This window comes from Hyaena hyaena, unplaced genomic scaffold (assembly GCF_003009895.1).
Source record: "Hyaena hyaena isolate Hyena2069 unplaced genomic scaffold, ASM300989v1 scaffold_44, whole genome shotgun sequence".
Classification (NCBI taxonomy): Eukaryota; Metazoa; Chordata; class Mammalia; order Carnivora; family Hyaenidae; genus Hyaena; species Hyaena hyaena.
In genome coordinates, this window is record NW_024080676.1 from 4,747,106 (window position 1) to 4,768,671 (window position 21,566).

The 21,566-nt window shown below is 39.3% G+C and overlaps 1 protein-coding gene across 2 annotated transcripts in view; it reads right to left on the minus strand.

Annotated features, from left to right (window-relative positions):
- ARHGAP19 (Rho GTPase activating protein 19) overlaps positions 1–21,566 on the minus strand; it is a 61,829-nt gene that overhangs the window by 10,470 nt on the left and 29,793 nt on the right. The window contains exons 5-8 of one of the 2 annotated variants that reach the window (XM_039230254.1): positions 19,133–19,359; positions 16,393–16,479; positions 6,539–6,604; positions 3,350–3,541 (exon numbers count right to left, since the gene is read on the minus strand). In XM_039230254.1, coding sequence (XP_039086185.1) covers positions 3,350–3,541; positions 6,539–6,604; positions 16,393–16,479; positions 19,133–19,359 — 572 coding nt within the window. The remainder of the gene's footprint in view (positions 1–3,349; positions 3,542–6,538; positions 6,605–16,392; positions 16,480–19,132; positions 19,360–21,566) is intronic. The other variant, XM_039230255.1, reaches the window with a different exon arrangement.

The following is a 21,566-nucleotide window of genomic DNA, read 5'->3' on the forward strand; positions in this document are numbered from 1 at the left end:
GATCGGTTAAGCATCCGACTTCGGCTCAGATCATGATCTCACAGCTTGTGAGTTCAAGCCCCACGTTGGGTTCTGGAATATGTTAAATAAGACCACAGGGGTGCAATCAGCAAGATCCAGACTGTGGAAAACAATCTGGTTTCTTTCACAAATAAAGTGCAGGAGAGAGAATGTGTGTATTTAAATGCAATGTGGTAACCTGGATTAGATCCTGATACAGAAAAAGGATACTGGCGAATAAACTGATAAAATCTGAATAAAATCTATCATGTTAATAGTAACATAGCAATGTTAATTTCTTAATTTTAACAATGCTTTTTTATTTTATTTTATTTATTTATTATAAAAGAGGAGGAGAACACAAGTGTAAGTGAGGGAGGGGCAGGGCAGAGAGACAGGGAAAGAATCCCAAGCAGGCTCCCCAGTAGTGCAAAGCCAGACGTGGGACTTGCATAAGTCAAAATCAAAAGTCAGATGCTTAACTAACTGAGCCACCCTGGCATCCCAGTTTTACAATGTTAACATCAGGAGCAAAGGGTATCCTGAGTGAAGGGTATGTGAGAATTCTGTGTATTATCCTCACAAGCTTTTTCTAAATTTAAATTATTTTAAATTTAAGTTTAAATTTAAGCCACCTGGGTGGCTCAGTTGGTTAAGCGTCCAACTTTGGCTCATGGGTTTGAGCCCCGTGTCAGGCTCTATGTTGTCAGCTCAGAGCCTAGAGCCTGCTTCAGATTCTGTGTCTCCCTTTCTCTCTGTTGCTGCCCTGCTCATGCTCTATCTCTCTCTCAAAAGTAAATAAATATTTTAAAAAATTAAAAATAAATTTAAGTTTATTCAAACAAATTTTGGCTATTTTTTAGGGGGAATAAAGGGGGAGAGAGAGACCTATATATTAAAAGGGATCTAGGGGTGTCTGGATGGCTCAGTTGGTTAAGCATTCACCTTCAGTTCGGGTCACAATCTCCTGGTTTGTGGGTTCAAGCCCCATGTCAGGCTCTCTGCTGTCAGAGTAGAGCCCATTTTAGATCCTCTGTCCCCTTCTCTTGCTGCCCCTCCTCTGCTCGTATGCTCTTTCTCTCTCTCTCAAAATAAATAAACTTTAAAAATAAAAAAGGGGACACCTTGGTGGCTCAGTCAGTTAAGGCATCCCACTCAGCTCAGGTCATGATCTCATGGTTCATGGGTTCAAGCCCCACATCGGGTTCTACACAGACAGTGCAGAGCCTGCCTAGGATCCTCTCTATTCCTCTCTCTCTGCCCATCTCACTTGCACACTCTCTATCAAAAATAAATAAACTTTTTAAAAAAGTGACTTAATATCTGGAAGTTAGATTTAAAAAAAAGCATATCCTTTGGTTATGCCGCTTCTAGGAAAAATCTGCAATGAAAATAGCAATGAACAAAAATTTATAAGCTAAAAACCAACTTAATTCCCAAATATGTCCCATTTTAGGCAAATTGTTTATATATTAGGTTATATGTGATGAAATATTATGCAGTTGTTAAAAATGTTCACAGCCTTTCAATGGCATAGAAAATGATCATGATATAATGTTAAATGAAAAGGATAGGAATATAAAAACTGAATATATATTATGATCTCAAGCAAAAGAAAAAAATGTCAAATACATATTCATGGAAAGAAACGCTAGAAGAAAATACTCCCAAATTTGTATTGGTGGTCAACTCAGGATGATTACAGGTGATTTTTTTTCTTCTTTATACTCTTCTGGAGGTTTCAGTGTTTCTATAGTGAGTATTTATTATTTTTATAACCACAGAAAGAAAAATCAGGAAATCGTAAAATTATACTCTCCTCAAAACAAAAGGCAGTATTTGAAATGTATGCAAGGAGTCTGCAAGCATGCATGAGGAAATGCTTCTGCTGTGATGTTTAGTAAAACAGACAAAAGAAAGTATGTGGTATACTCCTAACTATATAAAAATTTGTTCATAGGAAAAAGACAAAAATAAATATCCAAAATGTAAACACTAGTGGGATGAATGATGTATTTTCTTCTTAACCTTCTCTACAATTTCCTATATTTCTAAAAAGATCAAAAATGACGTTAGCTTTTTCCTTCATATTATCTTTAACCCTCTGCATTCTTGATGACAAAAGTCATTACACTTGTCCTACCTAAATTTCTTAGTTTCTACCAAGAATTAAATCACTACAGTGTTTTGAATTTGTGAAATACTCAGCCAATACCCTTGAAAATTCCAGTCATAACACAATTTGCTAGATCTCAAAGTAACTTCAAAGAGTGTAACAGAAAACTTTTCTTTTTCTTTTAATTTTTTAACGTTTATTCACTTTTGAAAGGCAGAGACAGAATGTGAGTGGGGGTGGGGCAGAGAGAGAGGGAGACACAAAATCTGAAGCGGGCTCCAGGCTCTGAGCTGTCAGCACAGAGCCTGATGTGGGACTCGAACCCACAAACTGTGAGATCATGACCTAAGGTGAAGTCAGATGCTTAGCCAAATGAGCCACACATGTGCCCCAGAAAACTTTTCTTGAAGGATTCTATCAACTATTAAGAACAGCTCAGTTCAACTTCTTCTGAGCACTTGGTTGTTATACCTAGCCCTACGCTTGAGGTTAGGTATAAAAAAATAAATAAAAACACAGACTTCCCTCAAGAAGGTCCCAGTTGAATAAAAAGACAAGAGACTAACCTTGCCTATTCAGCTAAAATTCAGGAGGGATTGAGACAAAATATATTTCCTTAGAAATTAACCAAGTCGTTGGGATTTACTCCTGCTACGCTTCAAGTCTCAAAATGGCAAATAAGAGCACTAATTCTGTTCCCATAGCTCCAAAATAAACAAATTTAGCTACCAGAATTCCTACCTTCTAATATTAAACTAGGCCTGATTTAGAGTGTTTCCTAACTGCAAACAACTCATCAGTAAGAGCTACCGCTTTTCCTCTGCTATGCCAGCCACTTTACATGGATCCTTTGTAATGTTTATAGTCATGAAACATGGACATTTCAATTACCATTTTACAAACAAGAAAATTGAAGTTCCAAAGGATGAAATGATTTGCCAAGAAAATCTGAAGGATTTAAACTTTGGAACAATATATTATAACTGCTGGTTCTCTCTCAGCGTGCTTAGTACATGACCATACTTGGATCCTCCTGTTTAACCGTAGAAATCCAAGCGCCTCCGTCTACCCTTTCTCTAGCGGGGCAGTAGTATAGAGATTGTCACTGAGATTCCACTGACAAGTTTGCTTTCTTGGCTGAGCCAAGCATGGGTCAATAAGAGTATTCCCTAGTGATTCCACAACCTTGATCCCATTCCTAAAGCCCGTCACGGTTTCCCTGCACTCAGGTACCTGTCTAATAAGCTGTTTCTTCTTCGCGGACTCTGGCATATTGTGAACGTGTTGGAACAGCTCTCTCAGTGCCTCTTCTGTACGCTGCTGGGTCTCCTCCTGATGAGAGCAGGAATCAACCCAGTTCCGTTTCTGAGATTTTGCCAGTTGGAAGGACTTAGTATGACATGAAGCTACCAGATCAAGATCATCCTAGAGAAAATTTTAAAGAGAAGTGAAGTAATATATCCTGCCAGCTTATTTTCAGGTTTCCACAACCCTGGAACAAAAGCGGGGGAAGCAGTGGGTAACATGGTATACTCATATCTAGGAATAAGAAAAACCTAAATGTAATTAACAGATGAAGAGAAATCTGTAATCAGACTATATTAACAGCCCACTCCCATGACCTACATAGAGAACCTAAATTCATTTAGAATATTGCCACCAAAAATTATATTTATATAAGGGTTCGGTTTTCAAAGCATCTTTTAATTGCATATTAACTCTCACTACTATCCTATGAGGTAAGCAGGGAAAGTATCATCATTCCCATTTGATAGAAAAAACTGAAGTTAAGCTCTAAGTTTACGGTCATTTCGATACTAAAAGTGACAGACCCATCCTGGAGACCAAGTGCATGGGCTTTGGGCTGGGTGCTCTTTCCTGCATGTGACATGATGGGGTTAACGATAAGGCAGTAGCTGAGGAACGGAAAAAACTCTCTAAGAAAAACCACATCCCAGTTAAACTAGTTGAAATAGTATACTGTTTTCCTGTTCACACCAAATATTTACCAAATAAGAGGCAGAAACAATAGCATAAGATGACAGCTTCAGTTTCTAACCAAGACAGACTAAACAGAAATCATTAAAAAGTACTTGTGAAGTTTTTTAAACTTCTCAGGTTTAAAGCTCAATAATCATATGTAAACTCGTTTTTTTTTCTTTTTTTTTTTTTACAAATAGTTTATTGTCAAATTAGTTTCCACATAACACTCAGTGCTCATCCCCACAAGTGTCCTCCTCCATGCCCATCCCTCCTCCCCCCCACATTCATCAGTCCTCAGTTTTTGTCAGCATTCAAGAGTCTCTCATGGTTTGCCTCTCTCCCTTTCCCCCACCATTTCCCCCCTTCTTCTCCCCCTTGTTCCTCAGTTAAGTTCCTCCTAATCCTCCTATCCGTGCAAACATATGATATTTGTCCTTCTCTGCCTGACTTATTTCGCTCAGCATAACACCCTCAAGGTCCATCCATGTTGCTACACATGGCCAGATTTCATTGTTTCTCATTGCCATGTAGTATTCCATGGTATAGATAAACCACATCTTCTTGATCCATTCATCTGTTGATGGACACTTAGGCTCTTTCCATGTTTTAGCTATTGTGGAGAGTGCTGCTATGAACATTGGGGTACATGTGCTCCTATGCCTCAGCATTTCTGTATCCCTTGGGTAAATTCCTAGCAGTGCTATTGCTGGGTCATAGGGGAGTTCTATTGTTAGTTTCCTGAGGAACCTCCACACTGTTTTCCAGAGGGGCTGTACCAGTTTACATTCCCACCAACAGTGTAGGAGGGTGCCCGTTTCTCCACATCCTCGCCAGCATCTAGAGTTCTCTGATTTGCTCATTTTAGCCACTCTGACTGGCGTGAGGTGGTATCTCAGTGTGGTTTTGATTTGTATTTCCCTGATGAGGAGGGATGCTGAGCATCGTTTCATGTGTCTGTTGGCCATCTGGATGTCCTCTTTGGAGAAGTGTCTGTTCACATCTTCTGCCCATTTCTTCACTGGGTTGTTTATTTTTCGGGTGTGAAATTTGGTGAGTTCCTTATAGATTCTGGATATTAACCCTTTATCTGCTATGTCATTTGCAACTATCTTTTCCCATTCCGTTGGATGCCTATTAGTTTTGTGGGTTGCTTCCTTTACCGTGCAGATATGTAAACTTGTTAATATGCATCACACATTTGCTTTCTAAGCTCATGTAGTCTCAGGTCTTTAAGAAATTTGATAGAGTGTTACCACTGAACCTCAAACAAGAGTGTACTATATAAAATTAATTTATTGCTGCAAAATATTTAATACATTTGCTAGTTACAAACTGTTTATATCATACACTATAAGAATACATAGGGGCTTTATGAAAAACTTTCAACATGCAGTCTATGCCATCCCTCACATGTAGAGAAGACCATCTACAAATGGAGCACCTCTGAAAGGAAACAAGAAGACGGGGGGGGGGGAGGTCTGATCCCTGGCACACCCCTCTGCGAGCTGGGGGTGAGCAAATGCCGGAGGAGGGGATTTCCCTGCTCGGGGCACTTTTATTTCAACATAGAACTTTCTTCTCTTTTTCCTTATCTCAAACTGACTAGATAATTTTGAACTATAATACTAACATTTTATTTTCCATGGCTTATTTTTATCTCATACTTTTAAGTTTATTTATTTATTTTGAGAGAGAGAGAGACAGTACGAGTAAGGGAAGGGTAGAGGAGAGGGAGAGAGAGAGTCCCAAGCAGGCTCTGCACTGTAAGCCCAGAGCCCCATGAGGGGCTTGAACTCCCAAACCATGAGATCACATGACCTGAGCCAAACTCAAGGGTTAGACACTTATCTAAGTAAGCCACTCAGGCACCCCTCACACTTTGTTTTAAAACTTCACTAATCTTAGGAGTGCCTGGGTGGCTCAGTCGGTTGAGCGTCTGACTTTGGCTCGGGTCATGGTCTCAAAGTTTGTGGGTTCGAGCCCCGCATCGGGCTCTGTGCTGACAGCTCAGAGCCTGGAACCTGCTTTGGATTCTGTGTCTCCCCCTCTCTCTGCCCCTCTCCCCCACCATGTTCTGTCCCTCTCTTTCTCAAAAATAAACATTAAAATTTTTTTTAAAAAAACAAAAAAAAACCCTCCACTAATCTTTTTTTTTTTTTAATTTTTTTTTATGTTTTTTATTTATTTCTCGGAGAGAGAGAGACAGCATGAGCAGGGGAGGGTGAGAGAGAGAGGGAGTCACAGACCGAAACAGGCTCCAGGCTCTGAGCTGGCAGTCAGCACAGAGCCCGACGCGGGGCTCGAACCCACAAACTGCGAGATCATGACCTAAGCGAAAGTCGGATGCTTAACCGACTAAGCCACCCAGGCGCCCCAACCCTCCACTAATCTTAATTAACTCTCTCCTTGAATGAGCTAAGAGCAATTTCCTATTCTTACCTTTGATGCTGGAGTTCTGGAGCCCAAATAGTGCAATCTGGCACACTCCCGAATATAAACAGGAGCCTGGGCGGGATATAAAAGAAAACCAGGAACAAATGGTTAGCAATATCTAAATTTATTTCAGGCCACAAAAGCAGTGACTCTCAAAATAATCTGACTAGCAGATTACTTTTGAAAAACAAAAGACCCCAGGGGCACCTGGGTGCTTAGTCAGTTAAGAATAGTTGGAGCCCAGCATCGGGCTATCTGCTGTCAGAAGGTTATCCTATGTCCCCGTCTCTCTTTGCCCCTCCCCTGCTAGTGTGCACACATGCCCCGTCCCTCTCTCATATAAAAAAATAAACATTTAAAAGAAAATTTAAAAAAGAAAGAAAAACAAAAGATCCTCAAAATGCCCTATTTCATAGCTTCCTTTCTCTTGCCACCAAAATGGTACCTCAACCAATCTGACAGGAAAACTGTTTTTGAGAGGACACTACTATAGTTTTAAAAATTAAATATGTTATATGGAAACCTACTTGACAATAAACTATAAAAAAAATAAAAAATGAATAAAAATAAAAATCAAATATGAGGTGTCTGGATGGCCCAGTCGGTTAAGCATCTGACTCTTGATTTCGGCTCAGGTCATGATCTCACAATTTGTGACATCAAGCCCCGAGTTGGTCTCTGTACTGAGCATGGAGTCTGCTTGGGGATTCTCTCTCTCTCTCTCTCTCTCTCTCTCTCACCCTCCTCCACTCATGCTCACACACACTGTCTCTCAAAATAAATAAATAAACATTTTTAAAAAGATGAAACACAACTTAAATGTCTTTCAACAGAAAACTGGTTGGGGCACCTGGATGGCTCAGTCAGTTGAGTGTCTGACTTCAGCTCAGGTCATGATCTTGCAGTTTGAGTTCGAGCCCCATATCAGGCTCTGTGCTGATAGCTCAGAGCCTGGAGCCTGCTTCGAATCCTGTGTTTCCCTCTCTCTCTGCGCCCCACCCCCACCCCCCCCACCCCCGCTCATACTTTTTGTCTGTCTCTCTCTCTCTCTCAAAAATAAAAAAAAAAATTAAAAACAAAGAAAACTGGTTGAATGAATTTTTACACATCCATACAACACAGGACTATCTAGTTATTAAAAATGAAAGAGGGGAGGGAGTAAGGGAAAGAAGGAAGAAATACTTTATGAATTGATATTGATGATTTCCAGGATCTACTGTTGAGTGAGAAAAGTCATGGAACAGGTATATAAAGTATCTGTGTAAGAAAGAAGAGGAAATAGGAACATACCTACATATGCACACTTATTTGTTTTTATAAAAAGAAACACAATAAGGATAAATCAGAAAATAATGAAAATTGTTAGGAAGACAACTGAGGATACTCTAACTATATACCCATTTGTGTAGTTGGACTTTTGAGGCATGTAAATATACTACAGAGTCAAAAAAACAAAAAACAAAAAAACTCTTAAATCCAAAAGGGAATAAAGGTAAACCCTAAAACTGAACACAAACAGGAAAAAAATGAATATATCTGTGTATATGATTGACAACATAAGCACAGAAAAAGAATTATTCCACCTAACTTTTGAAAACTGTATTCTAGGGATACCTGAGTGGCTCGGTCGGTAAAGCATCCAACCTTGGCTCAGGTCATGATCTCATGACTCATGATTTCGAGCCCCATGTGGAGCTCTGCACTGAGAGCTCAAAGCCTGAAACCTGCTTTGGATTCCATGTCTCCCTCTCTGTCTCTGCCGCTCCCCTGCTTGAGCTCTGGCTCTCTCTCAAAAATAAATAATTTTTTTTAAAGTATTCTAACTATACACCCTTAGTAAGAAAGATTCTAGGGAAAAGGAGCTATAAGGAAATCTTAAACTTCCATCAGCATGTTTATATAGGTGTAGTTTTGTTTTGTTTTTTAATGTTTTATTTATTTCTAGGAGAGAGAGAGAGACAGCATGAGCAGGGGAGGGTCAGAGAGAGAGGGAGTCACAGGCTCTGAAACAGGCTCTAGGCTCTGGGCTGGCAGTCAGAGTTTTTAAACTAATTTGTTATACATTATATATTGTAGGATAAAGCAAAAGCATATAAATAAATGCTACTAAATGCTACTAAAGTCTGGAATTTGCAATGAAACAGAGGAAAGGAAAGCTCTCCTCCAAAGAAAAAAGTCAGCTAATAAAGATTAAACAGTCAAATTAGAAAACCACTATTTTGTAATACCCAGTATTATCACAGATTCCAGGAGGATTACAGATGGGTGCTAAAATCATTACATTAGGTAATCACCCCACAGGTTACTTACTAATTGCAAAGGGGAAAATGTACCTTTGTAATTAAGAGATGTGGCAGTTAGCAAAATTAGCATCACTGAGGGTGAGACACTCTGACATTCTGTGCCTCTGAATGTGAGGCAATATGATGCAATATGAGGTACACAAATATCACCTATAAATCTTTGCCCAAAATGCTTAACATGAATCTAATCAAGCCTCTAGACCTAACTTACAGTTTACAGGAACTACATAGAAAGGGGTACATGGGAACAAGTTAAATAACCTTGAGAAAACAGTAAGACAAATTTAGAATATGGAATATTCTATAATACAGTTGGCCTGAATACTTCAACAAGCCAATGACATGAAGAAATAGCATAGAGAATATTCCAGATTAAAAGTGACATAATAATCAAAGGCAATGCATAAACCTTGATTAGCCTATGTTATTAAAAACAGCAGCTATGAAATACACTCTTAGGATAACTGGGGAAATTTGAATCTGTACTGAACATTAGCTAATATGAAATTCTCAATTTTCTTAGACATGATAATGGTACTCTATTAGGAGAATGTTCTTATTCTTAGAAGATGTACACTTAAGTACTCAGATGTGAAGTATCATGTCTGTAATTTACTGTCAGGGGTTCAGCCAAAAACAAATGCCAAAAAAAGCATAAATATACAGAGTAAAAAAAAAAAAAGCAAATATGGCAAATGGTAACATCGGTTGAATCTGACAGTTACATGAGTGCTCACTGTTTTACTTTCACCTATCTATAGTTGAAAAACTTCATAACAAAGTTTTAAAGAGTCTTGTGACAAAAACATTATGATACTAGTTTAATTTTTACCTTGGTACACTGCAAAGCGAAGTTCAAAACCAAAGGAAATTTTCTCCAAACAAGGATATGACAGAACCCACTCCACCTATTCCATAAACTTCATTTAAAAAACAAAAACAAAGACAAAAAAAAACCTGGGACACCTGGCTGGCTCAGTTGGTGGAGCATGTGACTCCTGATCTCAGGGTTGTGACCTCAAGCCCCACGTTGGGTGTAGAGATAATTTTAAAAAATTTTTTAAACTGAAAAAAAAAAAAATCCCTGCCCAAAAGGTACTATGCGCTTAAGAGATATCCAGAAAGGGAGACGGAAGCAGATGGGTTTAAATGAAAATCTGGAGGTGTTAAGTATTTTACAGTTCAGAGGGAATCAACAAAAGGACTTCTCACATAAAATGGGAATTGGCTTTAATTGTATATCATTATGAGTCCCTAGGAGAAGATGTTTTGACTCGTGTTGGGGAGACATAAAACCAGACTGGGTCAGAGGGACCGATAATAGAAGACAGAACTAGAATAGGAGGAATTTTAAGGGAAAAAAAAAAAAAGAACACAAAATCTGAGGATTAGGAGGTAAAAACTCCACCCAAAAAAGCCCGAGAAAAAGAAGACACAACAAAGTATGAGAACAACAAACCAGGGGAACAACAGGACCTCAGAACAAGTGATAGCGCACACAGAAGAATCAACCATTTTTCATACAGAGGAAAAGCTCAGGAAAGAACCTAATTAGCCGAAGCGGTGAAGCATGTGCCTGTAAGGACAACAGTTCTGATGTGAACATCAAAGAGGAGAGACCCAAGACTAAAATCTCAAAGGAAGTGTTCTTTCTCCCCTTCAGAGATCAACAGAGGCTCAAAGAGTGCTCATAGTAGTCTGGAAACAAAGGTAAAGTAGCAAACAAGAATTAAAACCCTAAAGATGAGGAGCTGAAACAGGAATCCACATAAGGAAAATGTAGAGTAAAAACAGAACATTTGAAAGGGTCTATTAATTAGAACTGTACCAAGCTAAATTACATCTAGGAGACCATTCTCTTGCTTTATCTCTAAGATTTCTGTGATTTCTATTCTCAAAATCCCTCACAGTGGTATGTTATCTTACATGGTAAAAAGACCTTTGCTGGTGTGATTCAGTTAAGAGCCTTGCAATGGGGAAATTAACTAGGTTATTCAGATGGGTCCTTAAAAGCAGAGAACCATTCCCAGCTGTAGTTAGGAATAAGAGAGAGATGTTGCTAGCCTTGAAGACAGAGGAAAGGGACCATGAACCAAGGAATGTGGGCAATCTCTGAAAGATGGAGAAGGCAAGTAAACAAATTCTCTCCTAGAATATCCAGAAATGAATGCATCCCTGCCAACCTTGATTTCAGCCCAGTGAGACTCCCGAAGACTTACAACTTGCAGAACTGTTAAGATAAGAAATTTGTGTTAAGTTACTTAAAATCCTTCACAGTTAAGTACAACCTCATTGTATACTTGAATTACGTACATGGACAATGGACGAGGGAGAATGGGCCCCACAGGTAAAGAGATCAGAAGGTAGGAAGAATAGAAACTGTGAGGTACAGTGGGATCTCAGAGATCTTTTAACTTCTCTTTTAACTTGTGAGTGGTGGACTATGAAAAGTTAACCATAGGGGCACCTGGGTGGCCAGTCGGTTAGGCATCAAACTTCGGCTCAGGTCATGATCTTGCGGTTCATGGGTTCGAGCCCCATGTCAGGCTCTGTGCTGACAGCTAGCTCAGAGCCTGGAGCCTACTTCGGATTCTGTGTCTCCCTCTCTCTTTGACCCTCCCCTGCTCATACTGTCTCTCTCTCTCTTGGAAATTTTTTTTTTTAAATTTTTTTTTATTTTAAAAAAAGAACATTTAAAAAAAAAAAGAAAAGTTAACCATATAGCAATAGTAACAAGAGAATTAGACGAAAGAGAGTTCTATTAGGAACTGAACCTATTTTGATTCACAACTACCGTGAAGTAACTGGCTTACTGTTCACAATCACAACCCCTCTCTACTTATTCCCAGAAATTCATTCTTTGGAACTAGTTGTTCCCCTCGTCAGAAAATATATAAAGAACAGGTCTGAAAGATCTTTGTTCATCATTAAAAATCATTTTTTTCTCCTGTTGTCCTTTGACTACTATTCTAACTCACTTATCTAGATCTTGACCTCTAACTGATGATAATCGTTGACCTGCCCCTGATGCAGCCCTGATCCTTTATTTTCTAGCCTAAGATTCTGATCTTTCATTTCTAAACTCTGGACTCCGAATCACTCACCACCTTATAGTTGATAAATCCTAGGGAGGCCTCCATGTTCACACCTTGCATTTACTATAAAGCTATAGTCATCAAAATAGTGTGGTACTGGTATAAAGACAAACATATAGACCAGCTGAATAGAGAATCCAGAAATAACTCCTCACATATATATCATCAAATGATTATCAACAAGCATGCCAAGACTATTCAATGGAAAAAGGACAGTTTTTCAAGAGGTGGAACTGGGAAAACTGGATATCCACAGCAAAAGAATAAGGCTGGACACTTACTTAACATCATGTTAAAAAGTTAATTCAAAATGGATTCATAAACTAAATATAAGACCTAAAACTTTAAAGTTATTTTTAAAAAGCAAAGGGCAAAATCTTCATGGCATTGGATTTAGCAATGATTTCTTGCATATGACAGCAAAGGCAGAGGCAACAAAAGGAAAAGATAAACTAATGAGGGATTTCACAAAAGTTTTTAAATTTTGTGTAGCAAGACTATCACCTGAGTAAAAAGGCAATCCACAGAATGTGAGGAAACAATTGCACATAATGTATCTTATAAGGGATTACTATCCAGAATATATAAAGAACTCCTACAATTCAACAACAAAAAAACCCAATTCTAAAATGGGCAAAGGCCTTGAACAAACATTTCTTAAAAGAAGATAGGCAATAAGCACATGAAAGATGCTCAACATCTCACTAATCATTAGGGAAATGCAGATCAAAATTACAATGAGATGCCACCTCACAGTTATTACCAAAAAATTAAAATTAAAAAAATATATATTGGTGAGGATGTGAAGAAATGGGAACCCTTGTACATCACTGGAGGGAATGTAAAATGAATACAGTCACTATAGAAAACAGTTGCCTGGGGGTCCCTGGGTAGCTCAGTCAGTTAAGTGTCTGACTTCGGCTCAGGTCATGATCTCACAGTTCACGTGAGCTTGAGCCCCATGTAGGGCTCTGTGCTGTCAGCTCAGAGCCTAGACCCTGCTCCAGATTCAGTGTCTCCCTCTCTCTCTGCCCTTCCCCAACTTGTGCTCTGTCTCTGTCTCTCAAAAATGAATAAATGTTAAAAAAAATTAAGAAAAAAGGAAAAAAGGAAGGAAGGAAGGAAGGAAGGAAGGAAAGAAGGAAGGAAGGAAGGAAGGAAGGAAGGAAGGAAGGAAGGAAGGAAGGAAGGAAGAAAACAGTATGCCCTAAAAGCAAATACTCCAGTGAAGAAATGGACAAAAGACATGAACAGACACTTATCCAAAGAAACATCCAGATAACTAACAGACACATGAAGAGATGCTCCACACCACCTCACACCTGTCAGAAAGGCTAAAATTAACAACTCAGGTAACAACAAATGTTGGCGAGGATGCAGAGAAAAGGGAATACTTTTGTACTGCTGGTGGCAGTGCAAACTGGTACAACCACTCTGAAAAATAGTATGGAGGTTCCTCAGAAAAATAAAAATAGAGCTACCCTATGACCCAGCAATTGCACTACTAGGTATTTATCTAAAGGATATAAAAATACTGATTCGACGGGGCACATACACCCCAATGTGTATAGCAGCACTATCAACAAGAGCCAAATTATGGAAAGAGCCCAAATGTCCATTAACTGATGAATGGATAAAGAAGATGTGCTATAAATGGAATACTACATGGCAATGAGAAAGAATGAAATCTGGCCATGTGTAGCAACATGGATGGACCTTGAGGGTGTTATGCTGAGCAAAATAAGTCAGGCAGAGAAGGACAGATACCATATGTTTGCACGTATAGGAGGATTAGAAGGAACTTAACAGAGGACCATGGGGGAGAAGAAAGGGGAAAAATAGTGGGGGAGAGGGAGGGAGGCAAACCATGAGAGATTCTTGAATGCCGAGAACAAGGGGGGGGGGGGGGGGGGGGGGGGGGGGAAGATGGGCATGGAGGAGGGCACTTGTGGGGATGAGCACTGGGTGTTATATGGAAACCAACTTGACAATAAACTATTTAAAAAAAAGAAAAAGAAGAAGAAGATGGGGCACCTGGGTGGCTTAGTTGGTTAAGTGTCCGACTTTCACTTAGGTCATGATCTCGTGGTTCGTGGGTTCGAGCCCCGCGTCGGGCTCTGTGCTGACTGCCAGCTCAGAGCCTGGAGCCTGTTTTGGTCTGTGACTCCCTCTCTCTCTGACCCTCCCCTGCTCACGCTGTCTCTCTCTCTCTCTCTTAGAAACAAATAAAACATTTAAAAAAAAAAAAGATGTGATATATATATATATATATCTATATATACACAATGGAGTACTGCTCAATGATCAAAAAGAATGAAACGTTGCCATTTGCAACAACATAAATGGAACTAGAATGTATTATGTTAAGTGAAATAAGACAATCAGAGAAAGAGAAATACCATATGATTTCACTCATATGTGGGATTAAAAAAAAAACAGATGAATATAGGGGAAAGGAAGAAAAATAGATAAAAACAGAGAGGGCGGGAAACCGTAAGAGACTCTTAAATACAAAGAACAAACTGAGGATTGCTGGATGGATGCTGGATGGGGGAATGGGGTAAATGGGTGATAGGCATTAAGGAGGGCACCTGTTGGGATGAGCAGTGTGTGCTATATTTAAGTGATGCATTACTAAATTCTACTCCTGAAACCATTATTACACTCTATGTTAATGAACTCGGATTTAAATAAAATTAAAAACAGAAACAGCAACATAAAATGAAAGAAAGAAAAAAAACCAATATGGCAGTTCTGTTAGAATTACCATGACCCAGTAATTCCACTTCTAGGTGGAAATGAAAGCAGTGTTTCAAAAAAGATATCTGTACATCCATGTTCATAGCAACATTATTCACAAGAGCTAAAACACGGCAGAAAACCAAGTGTCCTCAACAAATAAATGATAAGCAAAATACAGCATATACAATAAAAGGGATATTACTCATCCTTAAAAAAAGAAGGAAATTCTGACAAATGCTACAATATGGATGAACCTTGAAAATATTATGGTAAATGAAATAAACTAATCACAAAAAGTGTGATTCCACTTATGTGAAGTACTTAGCCAATTCTCTCTCAATTCTGTCTTTCCAGATGGCAAGAGGCTACAACTGAGAAATTCACTATCAGGAAAGTGTGCTCTAAAGAAAAGGCCAGGATATGACTGCGCAGCTTTTTGTTAAAATCTTAGAAACATCAGGGTGCCCGGGTAGCTCAGTCGGTTAAGCATCCAACTCTTGGTTTTGGCTCTCTCACGGTGCAGAGCCTGCTTGGGATTCTCTCTCTCCCTCTCTCTGCTTCTCCCCTGCTTGTGTTCTCTGTCCCTCTCTCTCAAAATAAATAAACTTAAAAAAAAAAAAAAAAACAGTAATAGGGGCACCTGGGTGGCTCAGTCAGTTAAGCATCCAACTTCAATTCAGATCACGATCCAGTGGTTCAAGAGTGTGAGCCCAATATCAAGCTCTGTCCTGACAGCTTGGAGCTTGGGGCCTGCTTCAGATCCTGTGTCTCCCCCTCTCTCTACCCCTCCCCTACTTGCTCCAACGCGCTTGCCCTCTCTCTCAAAAATAAACATTTAAAAACATTTTTTAAATAATAATAAATAAAATTAAAAAATAAAAAATAAAATAAAATAAAATTTAGGGGAGCCTGGGTAGCTCAGTTGATTAAGCGCCGGACTTCAGGTCATGACCTCATAGTTCGTGAGTCTGAGCCCCATGTCAGGCTCTGTGCTGACAACTGAGAGCCTGGAGCCTGCTTCAGATTCTGTGTCTCCCTTTCTTTCGCCCTTCCCCCACTCATGCTCACCCTATCACTCTCTCAAAAGTAAACATTAAAAAAAATTTTTTTAATAAAATCTTTAAAAACATCTAAAGGTCAAAATTTTCAGTCACACAAAGGGCCCTTTCAAAAGAATAAAGATCCTCTCAGTCAGACCAGGGCCTCTAGAAGGTTAAACGTATTGTCCTTCAGCCTTCTCAGGAGGAGGCCAAGGTAGAGAAGAGTTTGTCTTCATAAGATTTGTATATGTGGTTTTTGTCTAATGGAGTGAATTCCTCTGAAATCCACAGAACCACAAAGTTGAGAAAGTTACATGGGCAGAAACACTGACAGCGCGGACTAAAGGGGACAAAAAGTACAACAAAAAAGGAGACTGTCAGGCTCTCAAAATTTCTCCTGGCAGAAAGCCGGCAGGATAAACTTACTCAGCGGCCAATACAGACTGCCCTTCGTGAAAAAGTAAGGGTGACCGAGGGTGTAGCCTGTTACCCTACCCGGCCTCCAGCTGCCTTCCCATACCTCCCCACCTCGGTCGTTCTCTCGGAGTTTTGCACTGTCCAATCTGGTTCCAAGTCCCAGCCGGGGCCTTTCTTATTAGTCGCCCTTATGTCCCTGCCAAGGACCCCGCCAGGCTCCAACCTCCCGCCCTATCACCACCCAAATCCCATCCCTTTCCTACCTTAAAAAGTTTCTGGGAGTGTTTAATCATAAAAGCCATCCCATTGTTTAACTTGGTGATATTCTCTTGAAGGTCATTTGCAGTAGCCTATTAATAAGGAAAGAAACCAAAACAGGGGGATTAAGAACTGAGAAGTAGAAGAGGTACTCCATTTGCTTACCAATAAGTTTATTCTTTCAAAGGTATAGTGGTTTCTATCCCAAACAAAGGTGCCTCTACTATAATGCTTAATTCTGGAAAGGCTTTTTGATTCAGCAGGTTTCTACTGGGATGGACATATAACCTAGAAGAAACCATGTGTCTCTGAACTCACCAAGAATCTATGAGAACCAATCTTTATTTCCTAATTCTGCTTGAGAATTATACATACAAGCAGTGTTCATAAAGAAAATCTAGTCTAGGATTCAAAATGGACAGTAAGAGCAGAATCTATACCAACCACCAGGAACACTGCCTCTTCAGAGAAACTAGACTTTCTCCAAAGTGAAAGAAAACTGTCCCTACTAATTGATACCAAAGGTGACATGTTTCTTAAAAATGCAAATGGTCATTCTTTTATTTCTCCTGCCTCTTTTTTAAGCACTTGAGTATCTATCTCTACTGTCCCAAAGCCCTCATCCTCCTCATGCGTCTTTGTTACTTACTATGTTTGCTTTTATCAAAATCTCTTAATATTTCTTTTTTTTTAATGTTTATTTTGAGAAAGAGAGAGCATGCGCACATAAGCAGGGCAGGGGCAGAGAGAAGGAAAAGGACAGGGGATCCAAAGCGGGCTCCGCGCTCACAGGAGAAGCCTGATGTGGAGCTCAAACTCACGAACAATGAGATCATGACCTGAGCTGAAGTCAGACACTTAACAGACTGATCCACCCAGGGGGCCCAATATTTCTTTTAATAGTCACACGTTACTCACTCTTTTTTCGTAAGATCAATTGACTGGTTCTAAAATTCTTTCATTGCAGCACCTGGGTGGCTCAGTCAGTTAAGTGACCAACTCTTGATTGCAGCTCAGGTCATTATCTCACAGTGTGTGAGTTCGAGCCCTGAACTAGGCTCTGTGCTAACAGTGCACTGCAAAGCCTGCTTGAGATTCTCTCTCTGCCCCTCCCCCACTTGTGCTCATGCATGCTCTCTCTCAAATAAAAATAATTTTTTTAATTATTAAAATGCTTCATTAGGGGGCACCTGGGTGGCTCAGTCAGTTAAGCATCCAGCTCAATTTTGGTTCACGTCATGATCTCACAGTTCATGAGTTCGAGCCCCCATATCAGGCTCTCACAGAGCCTGGTTGGGATTCTCATTCTCTCTCTCTCTACCCCTCCCGTTTGCACTCTCTCCTTTCTAAATAAATAAACTTTAAAAAACAAAACAAGGGTGCCTGGGTGGCTCAGTTGGTTTAGCATCCGACTTCGGCTCAGGTCATGATCTCACGGTTCATGAGTTCAAGCCTCACATTGGGCTGTGTGCTGCCAGCCAGCTCAAAGCCCGGAGCCTGTTTCAGACTCTGTATCTCTCTCTCTGACCCTCCCCTGCTCATGCTCTCTCTCTCTCCCTCTCAGAAATAAAAAAAATTTTAAATAAATAAATAAACATGAAAAAAAAAAAAAACCTCTTTCATTAGGAGACTTGATCTCCTTAATATGGACAAATGTTGGTATATCCTTTTCTTCTTACCCCACCCCCACCTTTGTCTGGGCTGAGGTTCTTCCTGGCCTGGAACACTGCATCTTTTCACTAGTTACTTGTTAGGTAAAATGTTCCACACAACTGTTTTCCTTGGGGTTTTTTTGTTTGTTTGTTTTTTTAAGTAAACTCTATGAGCCCAAGGAGCCCAAGGTGGGGCTAGCACTCACAACCCCAGGATCAAGAGTCATATGCTCTACCAAATGAGCCAACCAAGCATCTACAAGTGCTCTCCTTAACCTTCCTTTTCTCATTTAGTACAATCCCAAAACTCTTTAAAGTCACCATATCCTATCATCCTATCTACTTCTATTATCTTCGAACAACTGTATAAATGATAAAATACTAATTTATGCCCAGTTTACAGAAGAAGAGCCTAAGCATAACAAAGGTAAAGGACACAGATAATATAGCTGGTTTGCAGCTTTCCAACCCAAGTATTCTGGCTCCCAATTCCAATGTACAGTAAAACTTATATTATGAATGTGCAGGAATATAAAGCTATATGCCTCCAAGTCAATATTAGTTCAAAAGACATTTAGTAATTTATTTCTCATGTAAGTCACTGAGAAAGCCATGGCCTCAGTAATAAAAAACAAATTCAGCTTTATTCAAGGAGAGCATAGAAGAGTTAGGATAAGCAAGGATTGCTCTATATCATCTTACCTAAGGGCTTAGTGACATTATCCAGTAAAACTGTATGGCTCTCGTCAAAATTTATACCATTCCATTTTCAGAAATCAATTTCTCAAGAAGGCATATACATTGATCAGCCAAAATGAGTATTCTATTTTAGTTAGTAGCTATAATTTTCCACTAAGAGCTTCCACTAATAAATTGTCTTTCAGGTTTATCGGAGATTGGTTTACACGTAGGTTAACAGGAATTGGCCCCCTCATGTGTGATGACTGTTAAATGAACTACTAAAGTATGTCCCTAACCTTGTAAAGCTGAAGAGTAGACCTTGGACCCTTGATAACCTGACCAAGATACAGCGAGAGGATGAGGCCCAGCCCAAGAAAACCAAGCACTCTTTGCTCTTCCCCTCAACACTCACATTTTTTGGCCACAGGACATGGGGTGCAAACATAAGGGCAAGGTTATAGGCAGACATCTTATTCTTGTCTTGTTTCTTTGCTGTCTGGTACAGGAGATCAAGCAATAACTTCAGCAAGTTACGATTAGGTGGAGGGAGAATGAGGAAGAGCAACTGGAGAGCCTCAATTTGCCGCTCCTTATCTGGTACATTGGTCTTGTTTCCTTTATCATCAAACTGCATCAAATCTTGAGGACAAAAGAAACGATTGCAAAGGAGGGAGAAAATAACAAGCAAGAAAAATCAACATGTCTGCTATTATCCTCCCCTCTACTCCAATCAAAATGAGAAGAAAGATGTGGTGCCTGGGTGGCTGGGTCAGTTAAGCGTTCAACTTCGGCTCAGGTCATGATCTCTAGTTCGTGGGTTCCAGCATCGCACTGGGCTCTGTGCTGACAGCTCAGAGCCTGGCACCTTCTTCAGATTCTGTGTCTCCGTCTCTCTCTCTGCCCCTCCCCAGCTTACACTCTCTCTCTCTCAAAAATAAGTAAACATTTAAATTTAAAAAAAAAAAAAGAAGAAGAAGAAGAAGAAACAGGCACCTGGGTAGCTCAGTCAGTTAAGCATCTGACTCTTGATTTTGGTTCAGATCATGATCTCACAATTTGTGAGTTCGAGCCCAGCATCGAGTTAGCCCTCTGTGCTAACTATGCAGAACCTGCTTGAGATCCTCTCTCTTCCTTTCTCTCTGCCCCTCTCCCCCGCTTATTATCTCCCTCTCAAAATAAATAAACTTAAAAAAAGAAGAAAAAAACAGGCATAAACAGAACTTAGAGCAAAATACAATAACAAAATAGTGTCAATATAGTTCAATAATAAAAAGACCAAAACAATTTTTAAATGGGCAAAAGATTTGGGAGTTTTTGGGGTTTTTTTTTAATATAATTTATTGTCAAATTGGCTTACACACAACACCCGATGCTCATTCCAACAAGTGCCCTCCTCAATGCCCATCACCCATTTTCCCCTCTCCCCTCCCCGCCTTTAACCCTCAGTTTGTTCTCTGTATTTAAGAGTCTCTTATGGTTTAAATGGGCAAAAGATTTGAATAAACAGTCTTCCAAAGATGATATATCAATGGCCAATAAGCATGTGTATATTCTGTATCATTTGCTATCAGGGCAATGTAAATTAAAACCACAATAAGATACTACCTCATACCTCCTAGTATGGCTATAACCCCAAAAAAAACTGAAAATAACAAGTGTTGGCAAGGATGTTGAGAAAATTACACCCTCCTATATTGCTGGTGGGAATGGAAAATGGTACACTTTGGAAAACAGTTTGGCAGCTCCTCAAAAAGCTCATAGGGTTACCATGTGACCTGGCAATTCCACTCCTAGGTATATATTCTTAGCCATACAGAGAAATGAAAACATGTCCATACAGATCTTTGGTAATGCCACCCTCTTCATTATTCCTCACACAGGAAAAGAAATACAAGAGTGAATTATGGCCTGATAACAGGATAATCTAGGCAGCTCCTCATGGAATCAGAATCTGTTTCTCCCCTAAAAGGCTATATAGGTTATCAATAAAAACAGTCCCCTGGATAATCATAATTTCAAAGGATACAAATAACCATCTGGATATAAATCATATAGACCTGAAAATAGTTAGTTTAAACTATTTAATTTCAATAATAAATCCAAGTTTAGGAAAGGCAGGTAATATTTCTAGAAACTGTTCCCTGTTAATATGAAATTGACAACAAAAATACCTTCCAGCTATCAGCAAGGCATATCAAATGCTACAGGTGTGCCACACCTCAACAGGATCCCAAAGAAAGTGAGTCACGGGGGATGGAGCAGAGGATTTCAAGTATGGCACTAAACTAACTCAAAGTAAACAGAACAAACATTCTTCATGTTTACACTTATAAAAGCTTAGCAATATTTTCCATCTCATTTTCAAGATCCAAGTTTATTTCTCTCCAAAATAATTATAAAGTTATATAACATTTTAATGACATTTACTCATTTGTATAATCTGATGGTCATTGAGAGTACTAAAAAAATCTAATCTTAATTAGATTTTAGAAGTTCAAAGCTATTTTTTACGTAGTAAAAATTATTCAACAGAAAAAAATCTTATAGTTTCCTTAAAATTAGAAAAAAGAGGAAAATACCCAGGAGGAGAAAAACAAGTAAATGCAGTATAGATTTTGATGCCATGTGCACCTAGAGCTGGTAGCAGCCTAACAGCTGTGCAATTCAAGAATGAATTCCCTACCATACAGGCATAAAAGAAAATGAGTGAATATGAGCCAAAAATGGAATAGCCTCCAAGATGTATCAGGTGAAAAAAGCAAACCACAGAACCATGTATATAATACCCTACCACTACCAATGCCTAAAAGAGAGAAAAAGAATGCATGTTAAGTATCTGTTTGTAA